Source organism: Canis lupus, chromosome 19, assembly GCF_048164855.1.
Source record: "Canis lupus baileyi chromosome 19, mCanLup2.hap1, whole genome shotgun sequence".
Taxonomy (NCBI): domain Eukaryota; kingdom Metazoa; phylum Chordata; class Mammalia; order Carnivora; family Canidae; genus Canis; species Canis lupus.
The window spans coordinates 29,130,541-29,150,211 of record NC_132856.1 but is presented as its reverse complement, the minus strand read 5'-3'; the positions used below and the strand labels follow the sequence as shown (position 1 = coordinate 29,150,211).

At 41.0% G+C, this 19,671-nt stretch overlaps 1 protein-coding gene and 1 long non-coding RNA gene across 12 annotated transcripts in view; one reads left to right on the top strand and one right to left on the bottom strand.

Annotated features, from left to right (window-relative positions):
• LOC140610055 (uncharacterized) overlaps positions 1–19,671 on the bottom strand; it is a 128,538-nt gene that overhangs the window by 79,656 nt on the left and 29,211 nt on the right. For 6 of the 11 annotated variants that reach the window (XR_012011829.1, XR_012011834.1, XR_012011835.1 and 3 more), the window contains exon 1: positions 11,572–11,640. The exons of 2 other annotated variants lie outside the window; for them this stretch is intronic. This is a non-coding gene — a long non-coding RNA (uncharacterized lncRNA). Of the gene's footprint in view, positions 1–1,948; positions 2,003–11,510; positions 11,641–19,671 lie in introns of those variants that run through there. 3 more of the 11 variants (XR_012011827.1, XR_012011828.1, XR_012011832.1) reach the window with 3 other exon arrangements.
• Positions 215–15,240, top strand: SNTN (sentan, cilia apical structure protein). The gene is made up of 4 exons (XM_072785548.1): positions 215–324; positions 2,451–2,485; positions 9,182–9,321; positions 14,275–15,240. Exons 1-4 carry the CDS (start codon positions 215–217, stop codon positions 14,431–14,433), a joined length of 444 nt encoding a protein of 147 aa, XP_072641649.1. The 3' UTR covers positions 14,434–15,240.

Here is a 19,671-nt window from a genome sequence, read left to right as displayed (position 1 = left end):
GATTTTGCTCTTTATTGTATCACCAGCACCAGCACCTGGCCTATAGCAGGCACTCAAATATTTGTCGAATGTCTGAATGGTTTAATGTCCAGTAACACTAGCAAAAAGCTCTTCTAATAAAGCCTTATATAGTTGTCATGGAGTGAACAACAATAGTAACAGTGGGCAAGTGACTGTTGCTTAGGAAAGACCAACACACAACAAACGACCAGATATGTGTGGCTGTATGCACAGTAGCCGGGACCAAGCACTCCACTTGGAAGGGGACCCCAGTCTTTCTGCAGCCCCAACATCCACATTAGCACCTAGGAAAATGCCTAAAAGGTCAGTGGCACGTGGCTTTCCTTTAATGAGTTTCATTTAAGCTTTCAAGTGCGTTTCCAAAGAGTTCGTGTCAACTCGATGGTCAAGATATTCTAAGTTTGGTACTTAGTACCCACCCCAAAACAGCTGTAAGTTGAACTGGAGAAAAAAAGGGAACAACTGGGCAGATTTTACTGCAAACTGAAAAGATGATTTGATTAACACAAATATCTTTGAGTGCCTCTTGAGAAACATTTGTAAATCAAAATTAGCAAGGAGTTTACCTATACAACAAATTCTTTCAGATTACCCATGGCAGAGGGAAATTGTTTCATATCATTCAAATGTGTCAAATTATAACTAATAAATTCAAAATATTCTTTCTTGTGTAGTTTTATTTAGGAGATGTATTATAGTTCAGAATACTTTCTTGAACAATTAACAACTGCTAGATAGCACTCTGTTAGGTGAGGGTTGGAAGGTTTTGAGATAAATTGCATAAACTCTTGGTCTCAAAGCCCACACAGACTAATGGAGATTGTGGCAATAGAAAATAACAAAAGCCAAAAAAAAAAAAAGAAGAGGAAGAAGAAAGAAAGAAAGAACACAAGCCATGCTGTAGGTGCATTGTATGCAAAGTGAAAGATAGCACATTGTATAAAGGAAATAATAACAGATAACAGTGCAGAGTTTCTAGAAAATCAAGAGGAACTCACCAAGAAGACCATAAAAGTTCTAAAAAACTGTACAGTCCTTGGGGACCTTGAGTGGTACAGTGGGTTAAGTGTCCAGCTGTTGGTTTTGGCTCAGGTTGTGATCTCAGGGTCATGATCTTAGGGTCGTGAGACCGAGCTGTGTGTGCTCAGTGTGGAGTCTGCTTTGGACTCTCTCTCTCTCTCCCTCTGCCCCTCCCCTGCTTGCTCACTCTCTCTCAAACAATAATAAATAAATCTCAGAAAAAAATCATAGAGTCCAGCTCCCTAATTTTAAAAATAAAATAAAAAAAGAGGCTCCTCAAAGTGATGCACTCTTGGCTAGTTAATGCCAAATCCAGATCTTGAACCAGGAAGCTTCCTTTAAGGAATTGTCAAAGATGTGACCAAGTGCTATTGTTCTTATTGGCTTTCTTGAAAACCATTCTAGTCATTGTGGGTTGAAATATCAATCAAACTTTGACTTGCAGTTTTTAAGGGAGTAGGATTCATCTTCCTACCTCCCATCTGGCCCCTTATCCATTCTCTTCCTGATATATCAGTGAAATAATTTCCCCTAATGCAAATCTGGTTATGCCATTACTTTTTATTGAAATACCTGCTTAATATCTGTTTTCAGTCCTAGACCTTAAGCCACAAGAGTGCACGAACATGTCCCCATCAGTCACTGAGGCATCCCCAACCCCCAGCATAGTACCTAGATTCAGAACAAATAAATCAACTTCAAATCCTAGTGTTTTATGGAACAAGGAGTTATTTTTTTCTTTTTCGTGTGACAGTCTGGAGTGGGGGTTCAGGTCTGTAGCAGATTTACTCAATGTAGCCATGTAGAGACCCAGGATGATAGTGGTTTTAACATGAGGTTTCCAAAGTGCCCTGGATAATTTCTACATCAGTCAGGTGGAAATGGGAAAGAACAGAGAAGAGCTTACATGGAAGGTGACCACACTTTTCCACTTCTTTTCCATCGGAGAGAATTTAACCCTGTGGGGACATAAATGCAAGAAACACTAGGATATGTGCACTAGACATACTCGAGCATGTCTTTACTATGTGGCAAGGAGAAAAAGGAGTTTGAAAGACAGATGACTTTCCACCCACAGGGTCAGTGAAGGTTTACTGAAAACAAATTAATTTTTAAATCTTTGTATTGCTTTATTTGTAAAAAATATTTTATTTATTTATTTAGAATGTGTGCATGCAGGGGAGGGGCAGAGGGAGAAAGAGACAGAGAATCCCAAGCTGACCTCCACTGAGCACAGAGCCCAACATGGAGCTTGACCTCAAGACCCTGAGATCATGACCTGAGCCCAAAACAAGAGTCTGACCATTACGAGACTGAGCCAGCCAGGTGTCTCTGTATTGTTTTACTTGAGATGTTGAAATAAATACCCAAGCTCCAAAATCATTCTGTTTCTCTCATTTTGTTGGCAGCATTTCGATATCAAAACAACTGGCTACAATAAAAGGTAAGTCATGGGGTGACTGCAATGGTACGTATTTCTCTTCTACAGTGATAGCACACAAAGAATAGATATAAGAGGACATTAAAGAATGCCAGAGATGTAAGAGAACTTGTGGATACATCCTTAAATATTCATCATGTTCTTTTTTTTCCATTGTATCATTTATTTTTTTAATTTCTTTTTATTGGAGTTCAATTTGCCAACATATAGCATAACATCATGTTCTTTTTTAAAGATTTGAGAACCGAGGTCCAAGAATTAGTTTGCCCAAACCTAGACGGTCCATAAGAGGCCAAGCAAAGATGAGAGCGTGGATCCTCTGACTCCTAATTCAGGCCACTTCCCATGAGTCCAGTTGCCTCTCTATGGGCAGAATCCTCAGTGTGTCCAGAGCAAGGCCATCAATATCTAGTTCACAAATGGTCATTGGACTCAGGATGTAATCGACCCCCAACTGCCTCTGTTGATGGAGTGAAAACACAGTGTGGCCAACCCTCAAAATGTAAATATTTCCCCTCAATTCAATTTTTATCAGGAAAATATCTTTAGAGATAACAATATTGACATGGAAGGAACAATATAAGAAAAAAGTCATTCAAAACTTGGATCATTATTCCAAAATTTGTGGCTTTAAAATGTTTACAGAGTAATGAACATAAATGGATATTACTATATTGCAATTGTCTTTCTTCCTAGGTGTCTAGCCAATATCTCCAAAGGAGACTCTGTATTTTTATTTAAATAAATCTCCATCTCGATGAAACTACTATTTTTATACTATCACAATAAGAAAGCTATGATTTCTGTTTTACAATTTAAATGATTTTGGATACTTTTGATAATTGTCCCACCACATGTCTAATACAATTTATCCCTTCTCGGAGGTTGAGGGAAGTTGTAACTCTATCACTCTTACTGCCCTTGAAACACACATACACACACACACATACACTCACACACACACACACACCATTCCTAGGACCTGACTCCTTTCATCGGACCATTGGGCCACATTATTCCCATGCCTTAAAAAAGCACAGGATAAACATGGCTCAACTTCCCAGAATAGGTTTTATTCAGTGGCAAGTGGTTTTAAATGTTATCCACTGAAATAAGACACAGGTAGAGCATGGACTAGAGGTCAACATAAACCCACATTTTTCTCTGCTGGCTGCTCGGCCCTATGCCCTGATCTCTTGAGGATAGGAATAGGGGATGAGTACATATTTGCCTCTAGTATCCAAAGCAGTTTTGTAGCAGAGAATTTTGAAAAGCACTAGCGTTTTGGGGAAACTACTGACCTAGAGAGACCTAGTTTTTAGTCCTGCCATATTACTACCTATGTGAACTGGGACAAACCACTTCTCTCCAGCAGGTTTTCATTTCTCCATTTGCAAAAAGAATTAATATTAGGAAAAGTTCTAAAATGAGGCAATTCTGACACCTTGCTTCACTGAGAGTTGGATTTCTATTATGCTAATACGCCAGGAACTCACTAGATCTAATGTTTAGAGCTGTGTGCCATTTTCCAGGGAAAGTGAGGGGAACAAGGCAGAGGATGGCTCTGAAGTTCTGGTCAGCTCAGTACAACACACGTATACCGAGGCCCACAACACGCCAGGGCCTGGGAATGAGTGTAGTAAAGATAAATAAACTGTAGTAACTGTCCTCAGGAACACACTGTCTAGAACTGCTCTGTCCAGTATAGCAGCCACCAGCCACGTGTAGATCTTGAGCATTGAAATGTGCAGTAAGTGTAATTGGTAAGTCAGATTTAAGAGACTTAGTAGAACAAAGTGTAACATATCTCAATAATTTATTTAGATTGATCACCTGTTGAAATGATAATATTTTTGATAGATTGGGTTAAATAAAATATGTTATGGAAATGATTTTGTAAGCTTCTTTTCACTCTTTTAATGTGGCTACCAGAAAGATTAGATTATCATTATGGCTCACAGTACCTTTCTTTTGGACCTCTCTGATCCAGAAGGAAATGTAGACAGATGAACAGTTTTAGTGTGAGGGTTATGATAAGTTTATGTTCAGAGAATTAGAGAAGCACAAAGGAGGGACATGTTGCCCAATCTGGGGGTTTGAGAAAGAGTCCTATGAAATACACTGCCTGAAAAACAATATTGAAAGGTAGTGTGCATCGCAGTAAAGAACCAGACTGCCTGTGTGACCTTGAGCAAGCTACTTACCTTCATGAGCCTCAGTTTCCTTACCTATAAAGTGGCGATGATATGGGGGAACCCACCTCTGAAGGCTGGTATGAGAGCTAAGTAGTTGAATCCTGTGCATCCTATGGAGGAATGACTAGAATGTCAAATACTGCTCTGTAATTGTTCATTACTATTATCCTCCAGAACACAGGCACCGGGAAATTAGGTATTGTTCTCTTGATATTGCTCAGTGGCCCATCCCCAGAAGTAGGACAGAGCCTAGCAATAAATATTTCCCCAAAAAATATCTGTTGCAGAACAGTATGAGTAAGAGACTACACACGTTTAGTATTGTTAAATCATAAAAAGTAAAGTAGGAAATAGCAGGTGAGGTCAATATGAAGTGCCTGGTTTAGCACCCTCTCCAACACTCCCCTTCCAGAGGCAAGAAAGCTGATAAAAGATGCCAAAAAGAGAAACATTGACCCTTGGGTTTTTACTAGGACTTAGCCCTTTACAATATGCTTTCACATATTTGCTCACAACTCTGTGAAGCAGACAGGGCAGGAATTAAAAGGCAACATGCTGAGTTTATTAAGGGAAGAACCCAACCATTAAAAACAGGAAACCAAAACATCTCACAAAGTATCATGAGTTATTGGTAAGACAACCAGAGCATCTTGTTATCTTTTATTTGTAATATTTTCTAGTTCAGTTCTTACTATGAACATATGCTATGTCATAGTCAAGGGGGAAATTCCTGTTGGGTTTAAAAGAATGGTGGAGAAGGAAGAGGAGTTGACTCATTCCAAATAGAGTCCCCATCTAGAATGCAGATGGACCTGAACTTCCTCCTGGAGCTGAACAATATCTGGAATCCACTGCCTCTGTGCAGATGGCCTTACAAAGAGATCCTCCAAACTGGCAGGTGTTTCTACAGTCTTTGTAGTCAAAGAGACTTTCAATTCTTTCATCTGCCACTTCTGAGCAATTTGATCTTAAAACACTTAATCTCTCCATGTGTCAATTTCCAATATGTAAAATTGAGACACAAATAGTACTACCTCTGTGGGTTTTACTAAGCATTAAATAAGATTATGTTTGAAAGGCATCTGGCACCGAGTAAACAAGGAAGGTGTCTGTCATTATTTGCAAACTCACTCACAGCTTGCAAATACACCCCTTCCTCACCACAAAGGTGGAGCCTGGAGAGCAAGACGCTACCAGTAGAGCAGCTCATACTAAAGCCTTCCCAAATTGCTCCTAGTCGTTACTTAATAAATCAAATGACCAAAATTACTGAAGGAATATTTACCTCTTAGGGAATTACCTCCTCTAAGCAATTTGCTTCATAAAGACAGAATAAATAGAGTTTATTCTTTAGCCACTTAAATTGAAGGTTACCACCATATAGCATCCCACCCCCTCAAATACACACATCCCAGGAAAGGCAGATAGACACAAGCTAGAAGAATATACTTATCTCCTGGGATTTTGATGAGCAGCACAGTGTTGGGTAATCGAGGAGAATCTCAATTCTAACTGTGGGTTTCATGGATGTGGCAGAGATGAAGGGAAAAGGTGGTTAAGGATAGAGGGATAAAGAGCCAAAAATCAAATCCAAAGAAGCAGGGAATGTTCTGAGGCTGGAGCTCTAGGCTAGATGGAGAGCCAGCCACTAGACAAGCAGATAGAAGTAGGAAAGGTCAGGCATGAGCCATAGGCAGTGAGACTGAGGATCAGAAGCTAGAGAGGAGGGATGCCTTGGTGGCTCAGTGGTTGAGCATCTGCCTTTGGCTCAGGGCATGATCCCGGGGTGCCAGGATGGATCCCACTCTGGGCTCCCTGCATGGAGCCTACTTCTCCCTCTGCCTGTGTCTCTGCCTCTGTGTGTGTGTGTGTGTGTGTGTGTGTGTGTGTGTGTGTGTCTTTCATGAATAAATAAATAAAATCTTTTTTAAAAAAAGAAGCTAGAAAGGAAATCAGGGAGTAAGAAGCTGAGAACACAGGTTTAGCAGACATTCATTCAACAAATATATGTGAAGCACCTACTATGTGCCAGGCATTATCCTAAATATTGCAGGTTCCACAGAACACAAGACAGGCAAAAAGAAAAGAAAGAAAGAAAGAAAGAAAGAAAGAAAGAAAGAAAGAAAGAAAGAAAGAAAGAAAGAAAGAAAGAAAGAAAAAAGAAAGAAAGAAAGAAAGAAAGAAAGAAAGAAAGAAAGAAAGAAAACAGAAAAGAAAAAGAAATCCCTATCATCATGAGGCTTATGTGTTCCACATGGATTCAAATTCAAGTTCTGCCACTTATCATTAGTGTGTCCTCAGTAAGGTCACATCATTCCAGCATCTCTAATGTGGTATGAGGATGAAGATACATACTGTTCCTGAGTTGGAAGAGTCAACATAGCAAATACATCAATTCTCCTCAAATTTCTCTGAAGGCTTACTACAAGTTTCTCTCTATATATATACAGAAAGGGAAATGGCCTAGAATAAACAAGATAATTTTGAAAAAGAAGAAAGTGGGGGACTCTCTCTCCCCTATGTTTGGGTTTACTATATGGCTACAGGAATCAAAACAATGTGTTGTTGACAGAATAGGGAACCCAGAGATTGACATACAATATGCCCAATTGATTTTTGACAAAGATGTAAAAATGACTTAACGAAGGAAGGATAGGTATTTTCAACAACTGGTGCAAAAGCAATTGGTCATCCACAGGTTGAAAAAATGAACTTGCACCTAAGTCTCATGCCTTTTACAAAAAATGAACTCAAAATGGATCATGGATTTAAATGTAGACCATAAAATTATAAAACTTCTAGTTTTACATAGTACAAATCTTTCATAGGAGGAAAAATTGGCAATCAGACTTTATAAAAATTAGAAACTGTTCCTCCACAAAAGATCTCAATTGAAAGGATTAAAAAACTCAACAATTGACAGACTGGAAGAAAATATTTGCAAAGAAAAGTCTGATTCCTTTTCAGGGGCTGTAAGCTCTACATGGTCCAGTCTCACCTCCTTTCCTAATCAAACACCCTTCTAGGTTCCTGCCACACCTGTCTCCTTCCAGCTCCCTCAACCCGCCAGACTCCCTCTGATCTTCGCCTTCATGCGTTCTGCTCCCCAAGCCTGGGACATCCGGAATAACCCGAATCCCAGCCTGACACCCCCCCCCCCAACACTTTTCACATGGCAAGATCCTTCCCATCCATTAGGTCTTAGCTTAAATGTTTGTCTATACACAGAGACCTCCAAGACTAGCTATCTAAGTAGTTTTCCTCCCAGATGTATTTTTAAAAATTTTTTCTGTCTCTGCACCTTTTTTTGCCTCATACATCACAAGTTATAAGTATGTGTAATATATATATATGGACAAATAACTATTGAATATACATTAAAACAGATTCATAGACACATCTCTTCTTGATTATTGCTTATTATCTCACTAGATTGCAAAGTATATTGTAAGAGGGCAGAAGCCACATCTAGTTGTGTCACTTCTGGGTGCTGAGTCCCTTAGGAAAATACCAGAAGTATAGTGCACTGTCAATACAAAAGTTGTATTATCTTTTGTTGTGAGAGTTGTGTCATCCTCTCTGATCATCATTCTTTGAAGCAACAATTGTTGCACATTACCTGGGCTAAAAGCTGTAGGATTTTGTTTTTCTTTTATTTTCTTCTTATTCATTCATTAAAAAGCATGTACAAGCACCTACTATGTAGCAGAAATTTGTGCCAGTCACTGGGAATACAGTGATAAAGATACGATCCCTGGTCTCTGGAACTTGCCTTTTAGTTGAGACGAAAGACCATTAAAAATGCAATGACTGTAATATGTGAGAAGTTTTATGATAGAGGATTGCAAGGGCCTAACAGGACAGAGAACAAATGACTTTTTTGCACCGCACCGTGTGTAGTTCTGTGTTCACTGGGTGCTACCCACCGGAAAGAAGTGAGTTAGCACCACCCTTCCAAGGGGTTGAAACCAGAGAAACCAGCTGGGAAGTCATTATGACTGAGGCTGTAAGTCAAAGGGAGTCCCTTATCCATCATGATATCAAAGAGCTTGCTTTGGATGCCATCCCCTGTATCACACTAGCATGAGGTGATGCTCTGACATAGAACCCAAACTTCACAAGAGCAGGACTTTGTCTTATTCAGTGTGGTATCCTCAATGCCAGAGTCTGAGCCTAGTACATAGTAGGTACCCCTTCAATATTTTACAGATCAGAAAACCAATGCTGAGAGACGTGAGGTGTCTTCCCAAGGTCACATGACAAACAGGTAGGCAATCTCATCCTAATTCAAATAATTCTTTTGCTCCTGAAGAAACTTTTGTTTCCATTATTTAAAGATCCAGAGTCAGATGTCCCTTCATTCCACTCTCAGATAGGTGGCAAAAATTCCAAGGACAGGGCCACATTGACATGACCTGCACCCCCTGGGTCCCTTGGGAAATATAACCCCATGTCTGGGAAAGGGTCATTCCTAACCCAGACTATGTCATTTCTTCCCTCACAGCTCTCAAGAAGGGCTCAGACCTGGAAAAAGCCATTGCCACCATCGCTCTGATTTTCAGAAACTCTTCTGACCCCGATGGTAAACTTGGAAAAGCTACTGCCAAAAATCTGCTGCAAACACAATTTAGGAATTTCACAGAAGTAAGTGAATTAACAGGCATGAAGAAATAGGAGCCACATCATAATGGAGGGCCCAAAGAGCCAACAATCATGTTGTTTCATTCAACAATGTCTAATGAATACCTACCATATGCCAAGAAGTGAGCTGAGCACTAGAGTTAATGCAATGAACAAGCTAACAATCCAGCAAAGCAGAGACACATGCTGAAAAAGTAATTAGAAATATTCAAATAACCATAAAACAGTAGAGCATGCATTTAAAAACAGAGGGACCATCTTGGGGTAGTCGGTCAAAGAAGCACTCTTGGGGAAAAAAAGGTATAGCTGAGATCTGAAGAATGAGCAAGAGTTGGTAATGCAAGGGAAGTGGGTGGGGGCTGAGAATGATAGCATTCCAAGCAGAGGGAATGGTATATGCAAAGCCTGGTAGGGATGGTCAATGACCTGGGACAGCCAAGAAGTAGTTGATGAGAAGGGAAAGCAGGAAGCACTAGGAGATAAGGCTGAGGAGGCAAAAAGAAGCCAAATTACAGAGGCACAGCCTGAGGGTAGGAGAAAGCCAGGCATGGCCTCTTAGTCCAGGACTAAGAAGTTACACCACCTGCAGAAGGAATTGGGGTGGGGGTCGGACAAAGAGAGAGTGTCTGTGACAGAGCATCCAAACCAAGGACAATGATGCTTGGGACGAAGGTGGTGAACAGGAGAGACATCTGGAAGGTGGAATGAACAGGATCTGATAACTGATTGGCTGTAGTGTTGAAATAAGAAGAGCAAATGTTTATGCCCCAGTTTCTGACCCTGGGAAGAAGTAGGTGGTGGCCTTATTCCCAGAGAAGACAAAGATTGGAGTATAAGCAGATTTGAGGTGAGGTGAGGTGGGGGAGAGGTGATGAGTTCCATGAGAATGTGTCAATTTTAAGATGTCCCTGAAACATGCCAGAGGAGAAACAGAGCAACAGGACATATGATTTGGGAGATCAGAATAGAGATTTGTGCTGGCAATATAGAAGTCAGAGTTAGGTCACCGACCTCAATTACATACAGGCATATTCCCCAACCTTCAGTCACTGAAATACTAATATTTTTCCCACATCTACCTATAGCCTGTATGATAATTCACTTAGAACTTTTTTCTTTAACTCCCTACTTAAATAAATTTATAGGAATACTTTATCATGATTATAAATGTCAATTCAGTGGGTAAAAATGGAAGGTAGTAAAAGAATAGATGACTATTAATTTGTATTTAATATTTATTCCTATATCACCTAAAACTGCATTACAGTCTACAAGCATTCTTTGGGAAATGCTGGCATAGGAGAAATGTGTAAGAAGAAAAGGGGGGCTCGTGCAAAGTCTAGACCACCAATATTTATTGGTAGGTAGAGAAAGAAAAAACTAAAAAGGAAGCAGTGTCTAGGGTGCTATGTGTGTTCTGACAAATTAAAAAGATAAGTATTATAATTCTATTAAAATGTAAATGTGTGGGCTTTCATATAGGACAGTTACATCAGGTGTCATCCACCAGGGGACGCTGGGCCAAGGGGACAACTTCCTGTGAATCTGATTATTTCAAAAGACTATGTGAGAAATCAACCTTGGATCTGGATCCACGAATAAGTGATTTTTTAAAAACCCAACTTCACTGAAACAGAGACTAGAATGATGGTTGCCAGGGCCCGGAGGGAGGGGGAAGCAAAGTGATATAGGTCAAAGGGCACATATTTTCAATTACAAGAAGAATAAGAATCCTTTGTATTGTTCTTTGAATTTTCCTTTTTAAAAAAAGACTTTTTCAGCCAGAATTAGTAGGCAGAATTTGACAAGCAGTAAGACGTTCTAGAGAGTCTTTAAGGAAGGTGTGGGTGAGTAAATCCTGTAACATTTGCCTACATCAGAGGCCAAAAGAATGACAGAATCCAGAGAGAAAAAGGCCTCCTGGCTGGCGGCTGGGCAAATCCTCAGAGAACTTTCAACAAACATGAGAATGAGCACCTAGCAGAGGGTCACTCTGATGTACAGTCACCTCCCCCCTCATGAGCAGGGTAATTCCCAGGTCCCTGTGGAGGCCGAAGCCAAGGACAGAACTGAGCCCTCTACAGACCACTTTTCCCTATGAACACAGTGACTATGATAGTTTCATTTATAAAGTAGGCACAGTAGGAGAGTCACAATACTAATAATAAAATAGAACAATTATAACAACATACTCTAATAAAAGTTACATGAATGTGGTCTTTCCCTCAAAGTACCTTATTGGATGGTACTCACCCTTCTTGTGACCACGTGACTGAGGTGAAGGGAGGTGAGTGATGGTGGGCCCTGTGACCTCACATGAGGCTTCTATAGACCTTCTGATGATTTGTCAGAAGGAGAATGGTTGCTTGGGGACCACAGTTGATCCCGGGAATTGAAACTCTGGGAGACCTTGGATAAGGGGAGGGGTGGTGTTATAATTCTGAGAGCTCTGAGAACAGCTGGGGGGAAAAGTTAAAGCCAATCATTCAGAAAGACACCTTCAGCCTTGTGTTCCTCAGTGTAGGCTACACTTGAGAAAGGCAGCCAATTCCTGGATCTCCCGCAGCAGACACATCCCTGCCTCCTATGAGAGGCACCCAAAAGCAGAAGCCACACTTCAGGAGACTCCAGGGGACTCAGGGGCATTCTCAATTTTAATAGCAATAGTTTAACTTCATGGACCAAATGTGTAATGTCAGAATGCTGCCTTGGATGGAGCACCCAGCTCTGTGAGATTCCTTAAGGCAGGTAGGGGCATCCAAGGCCATGGCTAAAGATGGCAGCCCCTTAGTTACTAACCAGGCTTCCTCCTACATCCCCATGTGGGGTTCTTTGGTAAACAGAGATGGATCTTTTAGCTGAGGCCTGCATTCTGAGAAGAGCATCTCCTTTCTCATAAGCTAACAAGACTTGGGGGATCTTAATCCTCTGTAGTCAGCCAGATACAATAAAACTGAGCTTTTAAATGTATTGTTAAGAAGATATAAAAAAACAAGGGGTACCTAGGTGGCTCAGTTGGTTAAGCATCAGAAACTTGGATTCAGCTCAGGTCCTGATCTCATGGCTTGTGAGATGGATCCCTGCGTTCAACTCCCCACTCAGCAGGAGCCTGCTTGGATATTCCTTGCCTCAACCCCTTACCCCACTCACTCTTCCTGCCTCTCTCTCTCTCAAATAAATAAATAAATAAATAAATAAATCTAGAAGAAGAAGAAGAAGAAGAAGAACAAGAACAAGAACAAGAACAAGAACAAGAAGAACAAGAAAGAAGAAGAAAGAAGAAGAAGAAGAAGAAGAAGAAGAAGAAGAAGAAAAGGAGAAGGAGAAGGGGAAGGAGAAGGAGAAGGAGAAGGAGGAGGGAGAGAGGGGGGGAGAGGAGGAGAGGAGAAACTAAGACAAGATGGCTAGTCAGTCCCCAAGAGGGCTAGACCTGGGTCAACTCTGGTGCTCTTCCAATATGCAGAAAAAAAAAAGAGATCTAGCACACTTGGGTGGCTCAGTGGATTAAGCCTCCAACTTTGGTTCAGGTCTTAATCTCAGGGTCCTGGGATCAAGCCCCAAGGTGGGTCTGCACTCAGTGGGCAGTCTGCTTAGAATTCTTTCCCTCTCCTTCTACCCTCACTCATGCTCACTCTCTTAAAAGAATAAATAAATAAATAAATAAGTAAATAAGTAAGTAAATAAATAAATAAATAAATAAATAAATAAATATTTTAAAAAGAAAAAAGTGAGATCTACACCCACCTCTGACCCTTGAGCAGTGTGCCCTTTCACCAGTAAATAATCCTATCTCTACCTTGGATCTGACCCTTTCAACGTAGCACTTAGTTGTCCCTGCAGTTAGGCAGGGGAAGCTCTTTCACCCTCACTGTTAGGTGGGACCTCTTGAGAGAAACAAGAGCCTAGAGAAACAAGAATGGTCTAGCCTGTAAGAGGAATGTATCATCATTCCTAAAGGGCCTTAGTCATTGCTGTGATAGCTTTTTACAGCTAGCACATGGGTGAGCATTTGGGGTTGAACTAAATGCAAACATAGCTCAGAATAACAGAGAACCAAATGACCTTAATGTTTTAATGCCACTTGGGAAGATATTTCACAAGCTGTGGTGGGAAACTAAAAAGCCTCTCCATGTATGTACTACTCATATGTTTTCCTTCAATCTATTTATGAGGACTATGGACTTGGGTGTGATTTATGATCAGACTAAATGCTGAACAGTTTTCCAAAGCACAGATTTTCTATTAGCATTTTTTATTTCACATATCTGGACATTTTTATTGTTCAGTGCAACACAGAGTGAATTTCTCCCATAACAAAGAGATTATGTTTTTAAAAAAGAAAGAGATTATATTTTGAAATTCTATCCTTAAAAAAAGATTTTATTTATTTATTCATGAGAGACACAGAAAGAGGCAGAGATATAGGCAGAGGGAGAAGCAGGCTCCTTGCAGGGAGCCCAATGCGGGACTTGATCCCAAGACCCCAGGATCACGCCCTGAGCCAAGGCAGATGCTTAACTGCTGAGCCACCAAGACATCCCATATTTTGAAATTCTGAAAACATAACGTATCTATGTTTCTAGAGAGGCAGATAGCTTAGTAGTTTAGAGTGTGGGCTCCAGGATCAGGAAGCCAAGACTATGAATTTGGCTCTATACCAATAGCTGCCTAGGTTGAGGCAAGTGACTTAATTCTCACTGAATCTTTGGTGTTCATCTGTAAAGTGGGGATAATAATAATATATTCAATAAGGTCACCATGGAAATTCAGCAAAATAACCCATGAAAAGATTTAACATAGTGCTCAACTAGTGGCACTAGTAGCAACTTGACATGATATTGTTAAGAACATGTTATGTTACAATAACATGTTAATAACATGTTTCTTATTGCTTGTTACCTGTAAAACCAAGGTGGCAAACCAAATTTAGTTTTTACTTATTCTTTATTCTCACAGGGCCAAGAAACCAAACCCAAATACAAAGACCTCCTTTCTGAACTCGACGAGCACACTGAAGATAAACTTGATTTTGAGGATTTCATGATTTTGCTCTTAAGCATCACTGTAATTTCAGATTTGCTGCAAAATATATGGAGTGTAAAAATCATGAAATAAATAGCTTTAAATATGCAGTTAGACAAAATAATAGTAATAGTGTTAAACATCTAAAGATTTTTCTTCATTTTATTTTAAATTAATTGAGCATACTGCTCATGAATCTGGGATTGCCTGGGGGTGGTTCTGATTGCTAGTATTTAGATTCAATATAACTCGAAAAGTATATGCATACTCTTGAGGAATGTTTGAATAATATAGTCTCTGGGTGCTTTACAATAAGATAGATTTGATACCACTGAATATCAAATTGCTTTTGCTTCGTAGTGACTTAGAACATGAACACTTTCCTTATAGTCATTAGGTTGCTCATTCATTCATTCATTTATTCATTCATTGATATTTGTCGAGCCTCTAATTGATGGTACTGCTAAATATACAGTAAAGAACTATCTCCATAATCTCCACCCTGGAACATGCCTGCATAAGTCTAGCAGAAGAGAAGTAGACACTTAACAATGTATTAGTCAATTGTATATACGATATAACTATGATAAGGGCATCAGGATGCTAAAAGAGTTTATTACTTGACCTGGGTTCAAAAGTTATAGAAACTTTACTGACATTCTGCAAAAGGCAAAACTACCCAGGGGGAGGAAGATCAGTGGTTACCAGAACTGTGGGTGGGAAGCGAAGTTGTTCACAAATGGGCACAGGGGAACTTTTGGGGGAGGTGGCAATGCTTTATATCTTGATTGTGGTGGTGGTTACATGACTGCACACATTTGTCAAACTCTTAGAACTTTACACTAGATAAAAAGGGTAGATTTTGCTGTATGTGAATTATACCTGAATAAATGTGACTTAAAACCAAACACCCCAATATCCTTATAATCTCTGTCAACTTTTTGTTGCCAACCAACAACTTTTGAGAATATCTTTTAAAAGTGAGTATGTTTCAGGGACCCACATCTGCTTATATTCATGCTTGTGTTCCTGAGTTTAAATCACACACACACACACACACACACACACACACACAGGTCAATGCCTGAGCCTTTGAGACAGACTTTCACAAAGACTTTTACTCACTGTAAAATTATTGTAACTTCCAAAACCCCTCCTCCTTATCTTGACTTTTCTTCCCAGCCCACCACCAAAAGCCTCACATACATATGTGAAGAAACCCTTTCAGGAGGGAGAACTTCACCCCTGGTCTCACCCTACAGTGTTCCCAATCCACCAAGACCTGACCCCTTGACCCTTTCCTTTTTTCCAAACCTCAGACATTCTAAGTGTAAGGGTTTACATATTTGTGAGAAAAAGCTGCAGACTTTACCCTCTATCACCATTTTAATAGGAATTACAAGTGTTCAACAGGGCGCATACTAAGTGCCAGGCACCCTTTTAGGGGCTTTACAAATAGTAACTCATTTAACCCACATAACAACTCTCTGAGGTAGGTATTAGTATTATTCTCTTACAGATGAGGAAACTGAAGGACAAAGGTTTTGATGTTTCCAAAGTCACATAACCAGCAGATTTGAGAGTTTTCTGTCCTCTCTGTGGGCAACTCTATTTTTTTTTATATTTGCTAATTTTTTTAATATTAGAATTCATCGTGAGCAATAATAGTATAATTCACCAGAAATAACTGTGCACATTTCAGGCACGGTGTGAGAGAGAGGCACCAGCTGGGTCCTGGGGAAGCATTTGGCATCCCTCAAATAGAACTCTGTGGGCTGCTGTCCCTCAAAGCCCTTTGTATCCTAGTCACAAGTAGCTGAATATGGCAGCCTGGGTGACCAATGAAAAGGTCAAATTCACACCTTTCAGGGAAGGGGAAAAGAGGTGCTGGCCAATGGTGTTATGAGGAATCTTGGAGCCATTCCAACCCTCTGGGATCCAAGTAAGAATTTTTGAAAATCCATCCCAGATGGAAAGTCACGCTCCTCTGAGGAGGATATCAATTATAGAATCTATTTTAGCTTGATGCAAAGAATGAAAACAGAGCCAAAGCACGTGAAGCACTAGTGACAGAGAAATCAATGAACATGATGCTAAAATAATAGATCACAAAAGCCTCCCTCACTTCTTGGTTCCTGTCCTAGACCGTGAGCTCTACTCTTAAGACAAAGGTGCCATCTTGAAATGTTACTGTTCATTGTAGGTGAGATTATGGATACAAATCTGTCTTGATATTTCTTGGCTGCAAGGAAAAAAACCCATTATATCACACACACACACACACACACACACACACAGGAAAAGGTAAGGACTGTATGCATCACAGGGGGATATAATGAAATGAAAGATCAGAGAATTCAATTAATGTGCACAAAATACTGGAAGCAGTAACAGAAAGATTTTTAAAAAATTTTTTAAAGATTTTTTTTATTTCTTTGAGAGAGAGAGAGAGCACAAGCAGGGGGAAGCTGCAGAGGGAGGAGAAGCAAACTCCCCACTGAGCAGGGAGCCCAATGTGGGGCTCCATCCCAGGACCCTGAGACCATGACCTGAGCCGAAGGCAGACACTTAACCGACGGAGCCACTCAGGTGCCCCAAGGCCAATATTTTGTGCTTAGTTTCTCTTAAATGAATTGATTTCTTGGTCTCTGCATCTGTCTACAATGTGGCCATTTTTCTGCATTCTCTCCTTCCCTCCCTCCTACCCATACTCCTTCATTCTCATTTCTAGCCTTATCTCTACCTTCCTTTTTATCTCTATCTCTTGACCAGTTCTTTCTGCTTCTTGGCACAAGAACAAACACAATGTCCCCATTGCTAATTTCACCTCTCTCTTTAAATGCTTAACAGACACTCAGTGGCAGCTCAGAAACCCAATTCCTATCCCCAAGAGAGAGAATCTGATTGTCTGCATTTTAGTAGGGACTCCTGATCTACTTGTCTGCATTCAGAGAAGCAAATCGCACACCCACTCAGCAGGGACTGTGGGAACTGAGTCTTTACAAAGTATATGGGCAGGTTCTGAAAGAAAGAAGGGAGGAGCTGGAAAAGAAATGATTGACGGGAAATTAACAACCATCTCTAATACAAAATCTGTAACTGGGACTGGAAGGTAATGTTATTTGCTTCTCAGGTATGGGTTCAGTAAAAGTGTCTTGATGGAATAATCTCATTTATTATTCTTAGTGAAATCTTTCTTGCATTGTCACTATATAAAAGGAGCTAACCTGAGCCTCCCTGGGAAGTTTTCCTGTGATTAAATAGAGATAAAATATTCCTATCCAAGAGCTTGCAATTTGGTGAGTGTGACAGAAACATACCCAGTCCTAGAACCCCTAATTTTCTTTATTCTAGTGTCTAAAAATGGGTCCAAGTATGAGATCAGGAATTGTGCTTTAAATAGTCTCTTTGTAAGAAAGGGGGAAAAGGGCTGGAAGAAAACCAACAGGAATGCTGCTCATCAGCTGACCTTCAGCATCAGTAGAGCTAATGAGTGCTCTTGGGGAGACCAGTCTGCTGAACCCGGAAAGGTGGTCCAGCCCATGGACAGGGCGAGACTGTATCGCAGAGATTTCAGGCCTGGAATATTTATTGTGCCAGTCTTCTTTCCTTCAATTCCAGTCTAGGCCACATGGATTCTCATCTCTCTTTGATCCTTTGGGGGGTACAATTGTGCATAATCTAATTCTGGAGGGGCCACCACATGAAGTGGGTCTAGGCATTTCTTCCCCTCCAGCCCACTTGATGAAAACCGTGCATTCTTGTTACAAGTCTTCAATACATTATCCACAACTCTGAGTGTGAAGAAAGCAAACATACTGATGTTTTTTCATACCTGCTTGCTGACAAAATAGGAACTCTACCTACAGAGAGGCTCTTTGTGGTCTGGATTTCCCCCACTTTGTGTGAGTGTTCAGACTGTGCAGTTGGGAGGGCTCTGACCCTGGAGAGATCACCGACCCAGAAAAGTGGGCCAGAGAGAGGACCTGGGCCCTGGTCCAAGCCCGGTCACCAAGAGCTGTATGGCTCTGAGAAAGTCCTCCACCTTTTGTGAGTGTGCCTCATGCTTTCTTCAAATACAAATTTGGGATCAGAATGAGACCAGGTTTCCTAAAGACATTACTGTGGGACTCAGAGAAGCACACGAGTACTTCAGGTACATGCCAGCCCCTACACACACATCTTGCTCTACTTTGTGTGATTCCAGACAAACTGTTATCATCATTACTATTAAGAGCTGCCCCTGATAGAGCATCTACTGCCCCCAGATACTGTCATATGATCTTTTACCTAATCCCTAAAACAGCTGTGAGATACTGGTGGTGTCACCTCCATCTCACACAGGAGAATGAAACCGAAGAGGTCTAGCGAGTTACTTCGGGTTGCATCAGTAAGTGGCAGATAAAACCCAGAACTCCGCCCACGCCTGTTTTGTGCCGTGGTCTGGCTCCTCCGTATGATAACGTGAGTGGACGTAAAACCAACAATGAAGAGCTTCTGCACTATCGAGGATCACACCCAATTACCGCAAACTCCCCTCCGAGGGAAGAGGAAGAGGAAGCGGCCACAGCTGCAGCGCACAGCTCCAGAACCCAAAAGGATTCTGCAAGAGCTAAAGCAGAGAAGCAGTAACAATAAGACATGCTTTTCCTTGCCTCTCCATGTCATTTAGGTTTAATTTTCTAGGCAATTCTTCCTTTGCAGGGAGGCATCGGAACTTTTGCACCCATGCAGACTGTAGCCCATGGTCTTCCTTGAATAAAGTGCAAATGGCAGGCAGGAGGCCAGGGGAGGAGAGGAGGGTTTCTTCCTGACAGTGGCACAGTGGCTTTTGCGGACAGGCTGATGCACGGTCACAACCACGAGTCTCCCTCCCAGCTTGCTGCCCCAGATTCTCTCTGGGTCTGAGTCTCTCTTACTTAGTAAAGGAGGGCCCTGTGGCCAGATGTGCCCTAAAGTTCCTTCCCATTCTGATACTCTTTTGTGCAAACCGAGAGTTCTTAAAAAAGATTATAACAAGGTGCCAGCGAGCAAATGGACAAATTTTAATTATTTAAAAATCTGTCTCTTGGGATCCCTGGGTGGCGCAGTGGTTTGGCGCCTGCCTTTGGCCCAGGGCGCGATCCTGGAGACCCGGGATCGAATCCCACGTCAGGCTCCCAGTGCATGGAGCCTGCTTCTCCCTCTGCCTGTGTCTCTGCCTCTCTCTCTCTCTCTCTGCGTGACTATCATAAATAAATAAAAAATTTAAAAAAAAATTGTTTAAAAATCTGTCTCTTTTGCTCCTCTTTGCTAGCTTTTGACTTTGGCCATCTATGGCAAAGCCCAATA